A 13,825-nucleotide genomic window follows, 5' to 3' on the forward strand; every position below is an offset into this window, starting at 1 on the left:
TTTTAACTACAACATGAGATGAGAAGATTTGAACTCGAGATCTCTTGCCCTCAGAAACAACCAACAGAGTTGGGCTCATATTGGTGTAGAGTGGGTTTTTGTCCTTCAACTTTTGTCAATATAGATATTTTGTTTTTTTTTTCTTTCATTATTCTTAAAAAGAAGTTATACATTTTAAAGACTATTTATTTCAATGAACTTAGTTGAATATAGTTATTGTAATTCAAGAACTAAATTTAAAAAAAATGAGCGTAACTCAAAAATATTTATACTATCTCTTTTAAAGTTAGACTATAAATACTTTAATTTCACTATCTCTTTTAAAGTTAGATCATAAATACTTTAATTTCACCCTTAATTATACAAATGTGATGTCAGCTATGTTCGTATTGACGTAAAAAAAAGTAAAAAAAAATAATTTATGATTAAAATTTTATTTTTCCATCCAAAATTGAGGACCGAAAAGGTATATTTCTCAAACCTCTTTTGGTATCTAAAGGAAAGAAAACTAAATTAGTTGAGGGTAATAATGAACACCATTTGATAGCTTATTATTTATTTTCAACAAATAGCCATGAACTAAATTGTCATCTTTAATCTATCCTGTTTTAATTAAAATAAAATCTAGAGTTGGGGTTGCACCATGGATTTAAGGAAATTTAATTTCATCCTACACCCTTCAACCTTCCATTATGTTTTATTTGAATGCTTTTATAAAAGTCCAACTTTAAATTGGATGCATTTTTTAAAGTTTAAAGTTTAAATCAATACATTTACAAAAGTTTAAGGTTTAAATTGATAAAATTATTAGTTTAATTAAGGTTCAAATTGATACAAACCCCTACGATTTACACTCTTCAAAAAATTCATTGGGTAAATCTTTAAATTGAATCAATTAAACTTTCATAAACAAATTAAGTTAGATTGTTAGACAAAATTTTCTTTGAAAAATATCTATGTAATTACTTTACTCGCCTATTTTGTAAACCGACATTTGAAAAATTTTACGTACATTTGAGAATTAATAAATTGAATAATTTTCAAGGATAATTGTAATAAATGGTCTAAAATGATTTTCAAAAGTAACTAATAAATAGTCTAAATTGATTTGCTAACGAAGAAGATGTAAAAATTTAATGGGTTACTTAATTATAGATTTCGCACGGTATTTGTTGAATGAAATTTAAAAAATAATATCATTGATACACTCGTCAAAATTTAGAATTTAAATTGACATAATTATTAATTAAAATATAAAAATATAAATTGATATTAACTATTAGTTATTTATTATTATCATTGAGGAGCACTTAACTTCATTTACAACTTACAATAATCTGATTTCTTTCGTATGGGATCATAGTATTAAAGTCTTAGTTACTTCCCCATTAAAAGTTTTAAAACAAAATAATGTAACAATATCGAGAGAGTTCTTTTCAAATATAGTAAAATAAACAAAACTATTTATAAATATAAAAAAATATTATTGATAGATGTTAAAAGACAACTATAGATTATTATCATTGATAAATATTGATACATATTAATAGATATCTAACTCGATATTTATCACGGTCTATTACTAATATACATCTATGAAATATTTGTTATATTTGTAAATATTTTTTCTTAATTTTTTAATTTAAAACAATTTCTTAAAGAAATACTTTTATCCGCTTTTGTTTATACATCAAGAACTAAATTAAAATTAAATTTGTACCCAATGTATAATTTTTTTTTTCTTTTTGTCATTTTGGAAATAACTAAACTCCTCAGATGAATAAAATTTTTAGTTTGAAAAACATTATATATGACAATCAGATCAATAAAAATAATGTTTCACGTGGAAGATATTAAGATGGTGTCATATTCACTCCTCCAGTTTTTTGTTTGAAGTATATATAAATTTAATTTGTGTTTAGTATACAAACTAGTGTACTCTGATAAGAAAATAGTAAATACTATAATAAATAATAAAAAATGATTAATGTAAAATAGTAAAACCTATAACAAAAAGAGAGCCTTAGAATAGTATTTATGTAGCTAATTTGAGACTTTTAAAGATTATTTACTGTAGTAAGAAAAGATTATTATAGAGGTTAGATAGTCTTGGTCCCAAACCACCCTTTTAAAGTATGGTCCCATTAAAAAAAATTATAAATAAAAGTAAAACACTTATTCTTGAAGGCATTTTTCCAATAAAGTAAGTTATTTATATCATAAATTACATAATTTTGCTATATTTATAAATATTTTCATGAGAAATTTTCATAAATATAACAAACGATAAAATATTTACGGCCCGTATAACAAATTCCATAAACTTAGTCATTTTTTAAATATTTCAGGTTTGTCCTTCCTTTTTATCGTCTTTTTTCTCCTCTGCGAATTTTTTTCTTTTTTCCATCGTCTTTCTTTTTTTCCTCTTTTATTTTTCCAAACTGTTATTTAGTTCAAAATCGTGTATCAAATATAAAATATCTATTTTTTTTTCAAACTTTTATTTGGTTGTTCTTGTGTACTAAATATAAAAGATTTGAAGAAAAAAAAGCTTGTTTAGATTTGGGTAGTTAAATCTAAACGATTCTGTACCAAATAATCTTGAAAAAAATAAACGATCTTGTAAACAAATCTAAACGATCGTTTATCAGAAAAAATTGTTTAGTCATATCGAAACGATCGTGTACCAAATCTTGAAAAAAAATCATTTAGATTTAACTACTTAAATCTAAACGATTGTGTAACCAAATTAAACGATCGTACAAAAAATTGAAAAAAATTTAATCGTTTAGATTTGGATAGCCAAATCTAAACGACCAAATTTTAAGAATCGTGTATGAAACAATAGCAAAATCTAAACGATCGTATACCAAATATATTATGCGCATTGTTGATGAGACATTTTTTATATTTTTGTTTGTAAGTTTTTTCTATTTTCGAAATTGTTCTATACAGTGTAAATATTTTATCGCCTCGTTATATTTTCATTAATTTTGTTATTTAAAATGATCAAAAAGCTTTACTAGGTTGCTACAAATTATGAGATTGAGATATGATCAAATTTGGATGGGTAGATTGAAGGAGTGCACATGGTAACAACATACAAGCACTTGCACCCCAACATTTTTCTTTAGAGCAATATAGGCCACATATTTCCACTTAATAAAAGTTAACTTTTTATTTTGTTTTTGTTTTTGTTTTTGGAATGAAAAGTGAATCTTATTTAATTGTTAACCCAACAAAAAAAAAAAAAAAAAAAAAAGAAGAAGAAGACTTAAATTTTGGCATTTTGTTTAAGTCAAATCTCATTTTCTTTCATCATAAATTTGAATTTAATGAAGTACACAAATATACAAACCATTTACTAATTGTTAATTCTTCTCCACTTGATAAAAATTCTAATTTGTAAACTGAGTGTATTTATTACTATTTAAATTATAATTAAATAAGATCATTAAAGTCCAAAAATATTAGTAAAGGGTTGTAGCATGAGGCTACCCTCCTTATCACATTTAAGTGAGTTGAATAAAGTTGTTTTAATTTAGTATTATCATTTTGTAGTATATGGTTCTACTTATCTTCCACAACCCTAATTTTTGAAAATATACGTAGGAATTTTATTTTTATTTTTTACAAATAATTGTTTTAAATAACAAAATTATTAAAAATATTTTCAAATATAACTAAATATCAATGATGAACACCGACAAACTACTATTATCTATCAATGTATATCAGGATTAATCACTCTAGACAATGTTAATTTTTAATGTATTTAAAAAGTTGGGAAATAAATTGAGGAGAATACAAAGTAGTATAGAGTAGAGGTACAAGGAGAATACTTTCTTTTACTTAATTTGTAATTGTTTTAACCTATTGAAAAGGAAATGTTGAAATAACATTTATGTGGAAATTCATTTACTATTTTCTTCACACAATAGAGTTTTTATTTTCAAAATTTTCCATATTTTGAGGAAATAATTTCAAAATTACTACTAAAAGAGGAAAAAGAAAATGGCATCATGTTTTAAAAGCAACACATGAGATTAGGCTAATTTAAAAGTAAAAGCTACAAAATTTAAAGCTCAACATGAAAAAACATTATCCTCCAACTCTCTTAGGCATAATGAACCACATGTAGACTTTATCACATTTACAAAAAGAGCTGTCAAAACTTTGATGATAAAAACATGTGAGGAAATTCCTCAAAAGATGCCATTCTAACATCTCAACTACTCCCTTCCTTATGCTCATACACGAAAACGACTTATGGACCTAAGTGTTGTCCAGTTTTCTTTATCTGTGTTATTCTAAAAGGAATTACTATATGTTGTTTGATCATTGATTTATAATCAAAAGTGAAAGAAAATCGTCGAAGTAGCTCATAATTAATCCGCCAAGTGGAATCAAAACTAGATGTATTGAGTAAGTCGTAAGAGATCACTCAAAAGTATTTAAGATCTATTTCAATTGTCAATTTTATTTGGAATACGAACAAAATCTTACATTAATTAGAGAATGGAACGATTGTGGGTGGTTCGAAAAGTGGACAATATTATACTATGGCAGAGATAGCAAAGAGATTTTGTTGTCCTTATCAAGTTTAGCTGTCAGTTGAGCTTCTGTCAAACGTCCCATGAAAAGATCACACACATATACATAAGGAAAATTTTTATTCATGATTCAACTATACATGATTTAAACCCAATACTAGGTAGTTCAAGTTGTTCCTCTCTGCAAACATTCAATCAAGTAATTGCATTGACCAAAGATCCTCCATGCTCCAGTAGTTGTCATTTGCCCCATCCCCACGATCCCAAGTTGTGTGTTGATAGGCCATGGCCTCCATATCCCCTTGAGATGAAGGGAAATAGTCATGGCTGATCTCCATCGGCTCTGCAACGTTACAAAAGCTCGAAACTTGGCTGCACGGACTGATGGCACAGTCGTCATTCGTCTCTGAACAGTTACCAATTGATATCATCTGGTCACGAACTCTCTCAACTTCCTCCTGCTGCTTGATATGCTTTTGTATCCTCGTCCTCCAATAGTTCTTTATCTCGTTATCTGTTCTTCCAGGGAGGTGTCTTGCAATTTTTGACCACCTGTATTATCTTCAACATTTAGCTTTAAACACATTGGGAAAGCAATTACGAAATCATTGACGCTTTGAATACTGTTATTGATGACATTTATCTTCACTATTTCCCATATTCTTCTGATAAAGAAATACATAAAAAATAAAAATAGCAAAAAGCCATTTTGTTTTTTCCTTTTTGTGAAAAGGAAATGCCAACTACAGCAGAGGGTTCAGCTAAAAATGGAAAGTTCTCATTACTTTATTCTTCCTTTATAAGGTTTTTAAAACGTGCAATAAAGCCATCCAAAATGGTATTTTGTACAGAGAGAAGATCTTGCTTTCCATGTCATACATTCCTAAAAACTTGTATTTGTATGTTCACAAAACCATTTATGTTCATGACAGATATATGTCAATTAGGAACTGTTTTTCCAAAACTCTTCTCTGTTTTTCAGAACAGAAAGACCATAAAAAGTTCGGGTAACTAGGCATTATCAGAACAGACGACCATAAACTTTTCTTTAGTTGTTCTCACAAATAACTTAATTTTCAAAACTAATGAAGATACTCGTCGTCCTCTTAAGTGTACAATCAATAACCATCATTAACTCGAAAGAACATAAGAAAAATGAAGTTACAAAAACTATTTTGATAATAGGCTTCTACAAGTTTAGCTCACACGATCAAGAAAACTGACCTGTTACCCCATTTAGAATGCAACTCCATGATCAATAGCTGTTCTTCAGGAGTTATATTACCTCTCCGAACATCAGGCCGGAGATAGTTCAGCCACCGGAGACGACAACTCTTCCCTGTACGTTTAAGACCTACAAATTCAAAACAACAAAGTTCCCCTTCAGAATAAGAAAGCAAAGATTGCTATGCCAAGAAACAGAGAGAATTTACCTGCAGCTTTGGCCAGTGAATTCCACACACCTTCACCATGATTGGCAATGTAATTCATCAGCATTAAGTCTTCTTCCATTGTCCATGGCCCCTTTCTCACTTCATCATCATCCTGAGAAGAACTTAATCTCTCTGTACCCATTTTCTCTATTCTCAAAAGTTTCTTCTGCTTTTTCCTTAAGAGAGAGAGAGATGTGGTAGGAAGCTACTAATAAGATGTAGGGATGGGGTTAAGTGGCTTATATATAGACAAGGCAACCCAAACCATAGGAAGAGAACAGTTCATTTTTTCATGTAATTTTAAAAACCTTTTAAAATATTTTACCTAACTCTCAATTTGTATGTATGTATGTATGAATATTCACTATAGAATAACATGATGTTTTCCAATTTTCCATTCTGTGCATGACATACATCAATTGGTCAAATGATGGGGAAGGCAATTTTTAGGTAAGTAGAAAAAGGAGGTAAAGTTTAAAGGATAAATATGACTTTTTTTTTTATGCATATACATATATATAGAGAGTTATGTAATCAATCAATATAGTAGGCTTTAGGTCACTAGGGTTTTAAATAGAAGTTTACAGAAATCGTTTTCAACACTCGTTTATCATGTTGGATGTTTATGAATTAAAAGAAAAAAGGATGGCAATGGTGTTAATGAATGGATAATGGTATTCAATACATTGATATATTGTAATGGTAATAAATGTTTTTTTTTTTAAGATTCATCTACATCATTTGAAGAAAAAAAAAACAGAAAACAAAAAGATTTTGAAGAATTTGTGTTCATTTGTTGCCAACAATGAATATAAATTTCAACTGAAGAGATGTACTAATCCCAAGGTTTTTCGAAAGTTAATTTTTAAAACTATGAACAAATTAGAATAATCTTCACTAACAAATGTACATTTACCTTAAAAAAACGTGCACACACACACAAAACCCCTTAAATGGGTTTAAATAAAATTTCCTTTTTAAAGAAAAGTTGTAACTAATATAAAAATAAAGTTATTCTTAAAAGTATAGACTTATGGTTAATATATTTACTTACAAAACTTTAAACGCAACACAGCCAAGGGGGGAAAAATTCCAAAGTTTGAACAACCAAAATCCTATATGCATAAGACAACATCAAATTAAGCATTTGAATATGTCATAAAAACATCAACCATCCAACTAACTCTCCGTTTGAAACGACTTATTAAGTACTTAAAAATACCATTATTTTCACTAAAAAAACACTTTAATTTCAATTAAGCACTTAAAAAATCATACCAAACCGGCTATAAACTGAACTTCGACTTGTATGAAATTTAGCTATTACAAATTCGTGTAGTTGGCTGGCTTTGAGTTGCAAAGATACAACTGGTTATATGTCTCCAGAGTGCTACCTGATTAACAACTGCATATAGAATCATAATGTCGATGGCTTGAACCCATATCATTCAGAAACACAGCAGTAAAACCGAACAAGGATGAATAATAATTCCGCTGTCCATAGATTATAAAGTAGATAATATTTCTGATAATTTTGGAAAAAAAAACTACTCATCTATGAAGCAGTTTCAAAAGTCAATGGCTGAAGTTAAATGGAGGCAACACTATTCATAAGCAAATTTAAGGAACCTATGATCAGGTTTGTAAATGGGTGTGGGTGGTGTCCATCTTTTCAAGACCCTAAAAGAAAACGATGTTATTAAAGTTAAAGGCAAGAGGGCATTGGCATTTACATCGAATTGAGACAATTCAGATTTTAATGGATTCTTGAAAGTTCCGCCTACATTCCTTCAAGCAAAAAGAGAAAGCAACTTCATAAAGATAAACCTATTGCACTTGATTTTAGAACTTCACCAAATTTAGGAAGAGGGGTCTGATCTGTATTGGTGAGCCAGCATCCGCCAGCTAACCTCGCACGACATTTTGTACCACAGAGGAAATTAATGAGCCAGATTGGCACAGACGAGATTCTCCCACTGAACTCCATACCCAAGGTAGAGAGACAATGGAGATCTCTAAAGCAAAGTGATGGAAATTATGACAAGATTAACTTCACCAAAGAAACTATAACAAGGTTAGATAATTTTAGATCAAGCCGCAAGTATACAAACAGAGAGTACATATAGAAGTCTGGCAAACTGTTCTGCTGCTAACAACACTTCTTTAGAAAAAACGAACTATACCCCTATCATCACCAAACTTCACCCACGGTCCAGAGTCCGACAGCCAAAAACCTCAACTGCCTCATGCCTGTAAAAGGAAGGGAGGCTACTAGATTTACAAATGATCTTCAAAATGAATATTTCTTCTGAAGAGAAGCACATATTTTATTCATAAAATAACCATATACAAAAGAGAGGGAGAGATGGAGCTCTCCAAGCAAAAAGGACTACAAGATTCAGTTCTTTTTATGCCTCTTTATTGGTGCAAGTGTGTGTTATCCTTTTTTCAGATTAGAAGTCTTTTAAACAAGTGGAGATTTTCTTTGCCATCTTGAAAGTAAATATTCAGTTCCCACAATTTAAAATTAAGGCCAATATCCAAATATGAATCAGAATTTTTAACTAAAATATTGTGGAAAAATGAGACTTAAGATGGTCTAAATAGATTTTTGTGCTGACTGACCTTGCTAGCAATATTATTGGAAAGCCAGTCTAAACCCTCATATAAACCCTCTCCAGATGTTGCACAGGTGCTCTGAATGTACCTGAAATGAAATGTTAATGTATATATTAGCACACATCCGGTAGACCATGGTTCTTAAATTTTAACAGCATAGAAGTAAGTTTCCACAATATACATTCAGGTAATCTTTGACTTGAATAATAGATACTTAATCAATAGGCCCAGGCTTAAACCACTCATTCATGAACCAAAAGTTAGTATAACTGGTTTCTCCCAAAATGTAAATCTAAGAAAGCACTAAAATGAAAATGGACACATTAAGATGCCATATCTTGAGGAAATAAATCATAACTTCAGGAAAAAAAAGAAGAAACATATTTTACCAGTGGCGTTGACGGAGTGAATGGAGACCAAGCTTGTCGGTAATTTCAGCAGCATTCATCGCATTTGGAAGGTCTTGCTTGTTGGCAAATACGAGCAACACAGCATCTCTCAGTTCATCCTGAAGCCAGAATAGTTGGGAAACTCATTGTCTATTTTCTTTAGGTCCGGCAGAAGCTAACAAATTATGAATACAGCTAACGCAACAGAGAAGTTTCAGATATTACAAGGAAAAATAATTGCTGCCTCAATAAGAAGCTTAGGATTAAAAAAGCATTGTTAGGACTGCAGTGGAATACATAGAGAAAAAGAAACCTTACACTGCATCACCAATTTTTCATTTGGTATGTATATTAAGACCAAAGTAAGAAACATGCAGATCAGTAATTTCTAAATCATCCTGTCATTAGCATCTGAAGTGAGCAAATGAATCAAAAGCGTGTAACAATAAATCTAATTAATATTCTTATAAAAATATAAATTAAATATAATGAACATCAAATCTGTTCCAAGAAATTTCAAGCAGGAAGCGAACTATGATATGATAGAACAGTGCCACACTTGCTCACTTTATATGCATATACATGATAGAGCAGGAAGCAACCTAAGAAATTTCAGTCACAAGCTTTATTCCGAAAAAGAAAGCAAGTTCAATTGTATGGAAAGAAAAATAGAACAGGGCCACACCTCGTTCAACATTCTGTGCAATTCATCTCTTGCTTCAACAACACGATCTCTGTCATTGCTATCCACAACAAATATAAGACCCTGTGTGTTTTGGAAGTAATGCCTCCACAGTGGACGAATCTATTCAATTGGTAAATATTAATAATACATGAATCAGTTACCATCAAACTTATCCAGATACACTGTACATAACAATATCTCGTCACAGTTGTCAAAAAGCAAACATGTAATGAATAATAGAGTCTTCCCAAATCTCAATTATGATTCTGCCCAGCAAGCTAGACACCTTGAAACTGAGACATAATTGGTCCATGACACAGGCATCGAGAAAGAAAAACTCCAAGCAATAGTGAAGAGCGAAACAGGCCACTGAACAAAAATTACAGTATGCACTTCCAACTATTGAGTATCAAAAACACGGGAATAACACGCACACACAGTAAAAAATAGGGGCCCAACAGCCCAAATGAAGCCATCAAAGGAAGTAAAACTCCAAACACCATCCTCCCTAAAAAAATTCTCTCCTCTTTTAGACCCAGGGGTGGCAACTAGCAAGCAACTTGATTGTAGCTCACTTTTCTATCTCCTACTTGTCCCTTGGTCCCCCTAATGTTCTTTCTTTATCCTCTCTCTAGGTTATAGTCATCAAGAAGGTCAAATTCTTTGCATGAAAGGTCTTGCATCATGGAGTGAATACCTTGGATCCCATTCCAAAGCATTCTTCCCAGAGATAAGATTGTCATTCAGTGATGGCAGGAGTTTTTCTCCTTCTGATAAGAGCAAAGTTTCTTTTTTTGGCTTTTTTTCCCTTTCTTTCCCCTGCTATCTTGTGGCATTTGGATTGAGAGGAATGGTAGAATTTTCAAAGGGTTTGAGGGCTCAGAGGTGTGGATGTTTCTTAGAAGAGTTAGAGGGTGGAATATTATTAGATTTAAATCTTTTTTGTGGGCGTTGGTCTCTCAGGAATTTGAAATTATCAACTAGGTCTTATTCTTTTGGATTGGAGTTGACTCCTCTAAAGCTAGAGGCCAAACTTCCTCTGTAGGCCGGGTTTTTTTATGCTCTTGTTGTTTTATGTAATTTTTTTTCATTCACATTTGAGGTTGGAGATTCAAACCACTAACATTTTAGTCAGGGATATGATGGTTTAACCAATCGAAATACACTTAAGTTGCCTTATCGACTTTCAACATAAGGTAAAAAAACCTAAAGCATATGACCAAGATCTCCTATAGAGTCTCTCAAGACCAAAGCCATTCAGAAAACCTAATAAAAACTTCAAATTTTCCTAGCAAATAAACACCTCCAAAGCATATAATCAAGAATGCCTGCTTTGCGCATCTTTTGATAACCATATGGTATCTAGAGGTTAAAATAATAATAAATAATTAAGAAACAAGACAAGAGAAAACAAAAATAAAAAGCTTCCTTCAAACCAACATGGATGCATCTTGGAAGCATCTCTATTTCATTTAAAAGGTCATAGGTAGGAATTCTACCACTAACAAGTGATGTACTATTCTGAAATGAACTTAAGTCATACTTGAAGAAAAGGACAGAACATTGTAAGATAAAAAAATGTAATTACGAAATTATATTCAGAAGTCGTGTTCAAATCTAGACAGCAGAATCAGACTGCTGACTACAAAATATTGGGTGCTTAATCAGCAATGTCTTCCAAGTTATATATTCCGCTCCCAAAGGCCAAATCCAGCAACAAAATTGACAAACACACACGAATGACAAGCAAGAAGAGAGGAGAGAGATGCATACTTTGTCCTGACCACCAACATCCCATACGGTGAAGCTGATGTTCTTATATTCCACAGTCTCCACATTAAATCCTGATAAATAAACACACTATTCTCAACAAAAAAAAAAAAAAAAAAAAAAAAGTCCTGATAAATAAATAAATAACACAGCAACTCCATGGCCTATATTATATGATTTGAAATAGTATTTCAACATAATGCAAGGAATATATCAAGTTGCGCGCAATTAATATCCTAATACTAAGCACAGAGCCATCGACACCTTGAACACAATCAAAGTTATAGAGAAAAACTTCAGTAATTTTCATTTTTCTAAAAAAAGTACAAAACTAAAAAAAGAAAAAAAAATTCCCAATCCAATGCGTACCACGTGAAGCAATTTCATAAATGAGTAACAATAATACAAATTAAGCCATCAAAACTCGACATTTCATGAAAAAAGGGTTGGTAATCAAATAACACACCAATTGTAGGAATAGTTGTGACAATTTCTCCGAGCTTGAGCTTGTACAAGATCGTGGTCTTTCCAGCAGCATCAAGACCAACCATCAAAATCCGCATCTCCTTCTTGGCAAAAAGCCTACTGAAGAGCTTGGTGAAGGTCAATCCCATTTCTCCTTTCCCTTAGGAGGCTATTTTCAATTTGTCTAAGAACCTGATAGGAAACAAAAAGAAACCCACAAAAGTAATCAAATCAAGCAGTCTAACAAACAACAAAGACAGCAAAAGAGAACAAGAAATCAGGAAAAGATGAACAAATATCAATTAGAAGAATCGGGAAATCGAGATCCCCATCACAAAATCCGTAAAAGATGAGAAGAAAAGTTGAAGAGATTACAGAAGCGATAAGAAAAGAGAAGGGATGGATTGAATGAAGATATGAAAAAGTGAAGAGAGATTTGGATTGGAAGAATAGCGGAGGTGGAGAATGATGAAGAAACAAAGGTCGTGAATGAGAGGAAGAGGGGCAAAAGGGTAAAACAAAGTATGAGGGAGCTGAGTTTTATGGCTCTAACGCTTTCACTTTCTTCCCTTTTATTCAGCTCTTCTGTTAAAACAACTTTCGGTAATCTTTAATGATTAAATATATATTCAATCATCATCATTATCATATATACTTCAAAAATTACTTTTATAATTTCCTCTACTCAAATCAATTTAAAATTTGGGTGTTGTTGGGTTATTTTCTTTGTTTTTTATTTGAGTTGGATTGTTTTTGGGTTAGGTTAGAAGTTGAAAAATTCGGTTCAACCCAATCCATCCTGAATTAATTTTATATTTATATTTATATTATTAATTTAGTAAATGGAAAAAGAAGTAGGTCACAAATTTAGGCTCTTCCTCGTTGTTCAACTTCAATCTTCACGTTGTGTCCAAACTCTCTGACTCACCCTCTCCCTCTCGTCTCGCCTATCATCACCGGCGTTCATCGTCTCCTTCTCAGTCTCCAGCGTTCGAATGTTAGTGATTATTCATTAGGATTAGAAAAAAATTACAACCCAACACAATCGAACCCATATTTTAAGGGTTGAGTTAGGAATATTATCCGGGTTATTCGGGTTGGCAATCCAACCAACCCAAAAATATATGGGTTGGATTGGAAATGTCCCCTAACCCAACCTCAACCTGTTTACACCCCCACAAAAAACATGAGGTTCGAGGAATAAATCTCTCACCTTCATTTCGTACTAAGAAAATTACATTTAATGAATTATCCTACTTCATGTTGGATCCATTAACATATTGTACTTTGAATCTACGAATTATCCTATAATGAGAGGCAGAGTTGGGATTAATATAATTAAATAAATGGACACGCCTTGAATTTGCTATTTTTCTTATTCCTGCCACATTTTGCTATTTTTCCAAGTGTTATCTCTAATTTTTTTTATTTATGTTGTTGTCTAAAAAACAAAATGGATACAAATTGGGTATATAGTTTATTTCTTTTCAGTTCAGCATAATTTCTTTCAATTTCATTGCATATTTCTCGAGTAACAAAAAGTTAGATTTTTAGCCAAATTTCAAAACAAAAACAAAATTTATTATTATTGTTATTTTTGTTTCCAAATTTTGACATGTTTTTAAAGGTATTGGTAAAAAGTAAATAATAAAACAAAAAATTTAGAGGTGATTTGAGAGTTTATAGGCTTAATTTAAAAAAAAATTAAAAAATCATAAAGACTCAGAGCTCAGTGAGTCGATCCTTACAATCAAGACTTAGAGCTCTCCATCGGTTGATGTAGTCGATGACTTGCTCTCCCTTTCGTTGTCTTGTGTTTGTAAGCTTCATCATGTTGACGATATGTCGAATGCTGTAGAAGCAGTGTTAAGAAAGTCTCTCACAAGCTGCTCCCAACTATCACTGGATTTG

The 13,825-nt window shown here is 31.3% G+C and overlaps 2 protein-coding genes across 2 annotated transcripts; both read right to left on the reverse strand.

Annotated features, from left to right (window-relative positions):
* Positions 1 to 4,534: 4,534 nt before the first annotated feature.
* On the reverse strand, positions 4,535 to 7,533 carry LOC103498082 (MYB-like transcription factor EOBII). The gene is made up of 3 exons (XM_008460558.3): positions 5,987 to 7,533; positions 5,778 to 5,907; positions 4,535 to 5,105 (listed from the first exon to the last, which is right to left on the reverse strand). Exons 1-3 carry the CDS (start codon positions 6,126 to 6,128, stop codon positions 4,745 to 4,747), a joined length of 633 nt encoding a protein of 210 aa, XP_008458780.1. The 5' UTR covers positions 6,129 to 7,533; the 3' UTR covers positions 4,535 to 4,744.
* Positions 7,534 to 8,037: 504 nt separating this feature from the next.
* LOC103498083 (ADP-ribosylation factor 1) lies at positions 8,038 to 12,526 on the reverse strand. Its single transcript, XM_008460559.3, has 7 exons — positions 12,290 to 12,526; positions 11,916 to 12,106; positions 11,453 to 11,523; positions 9,680 to 9,799; positions 8,995 to 9,113; positions 8,612 to 8,693; positions 8,038 to 8,236 (listed from the first exon to the last, which is right to left on the reverse strand). Exons 2-7 carry the CDS (start codon positions 12,061 to 12,063, stop codon positions 8,231 to 8,233), a joined length of 546 nt encoding a protein of 181 aa, XP_008458781.1. The 5' UTR covers positions 12,064 to 12,106; positions 12,290 to 12,526; the 3' UTR covers positions 8,038 to 8,230.
* Positions 12,527 to 13,825: the final 1,299 nt, after the last annotated feature.

This window comes from Cucumis melo, chromosome 9, assembly GCF_025177605.1.
Source record: "Cucumis melo cultivar AY chromosome 9, USDA_Cmelo_AY_1.0, whole genome shotgun sequence".
NCBI lineage: Eukaryota > Viridiplantae > Streptophyta > Magnoliopsida > Cucurbitales > Cucurbitaceae > Cucumis > Cucumis melo.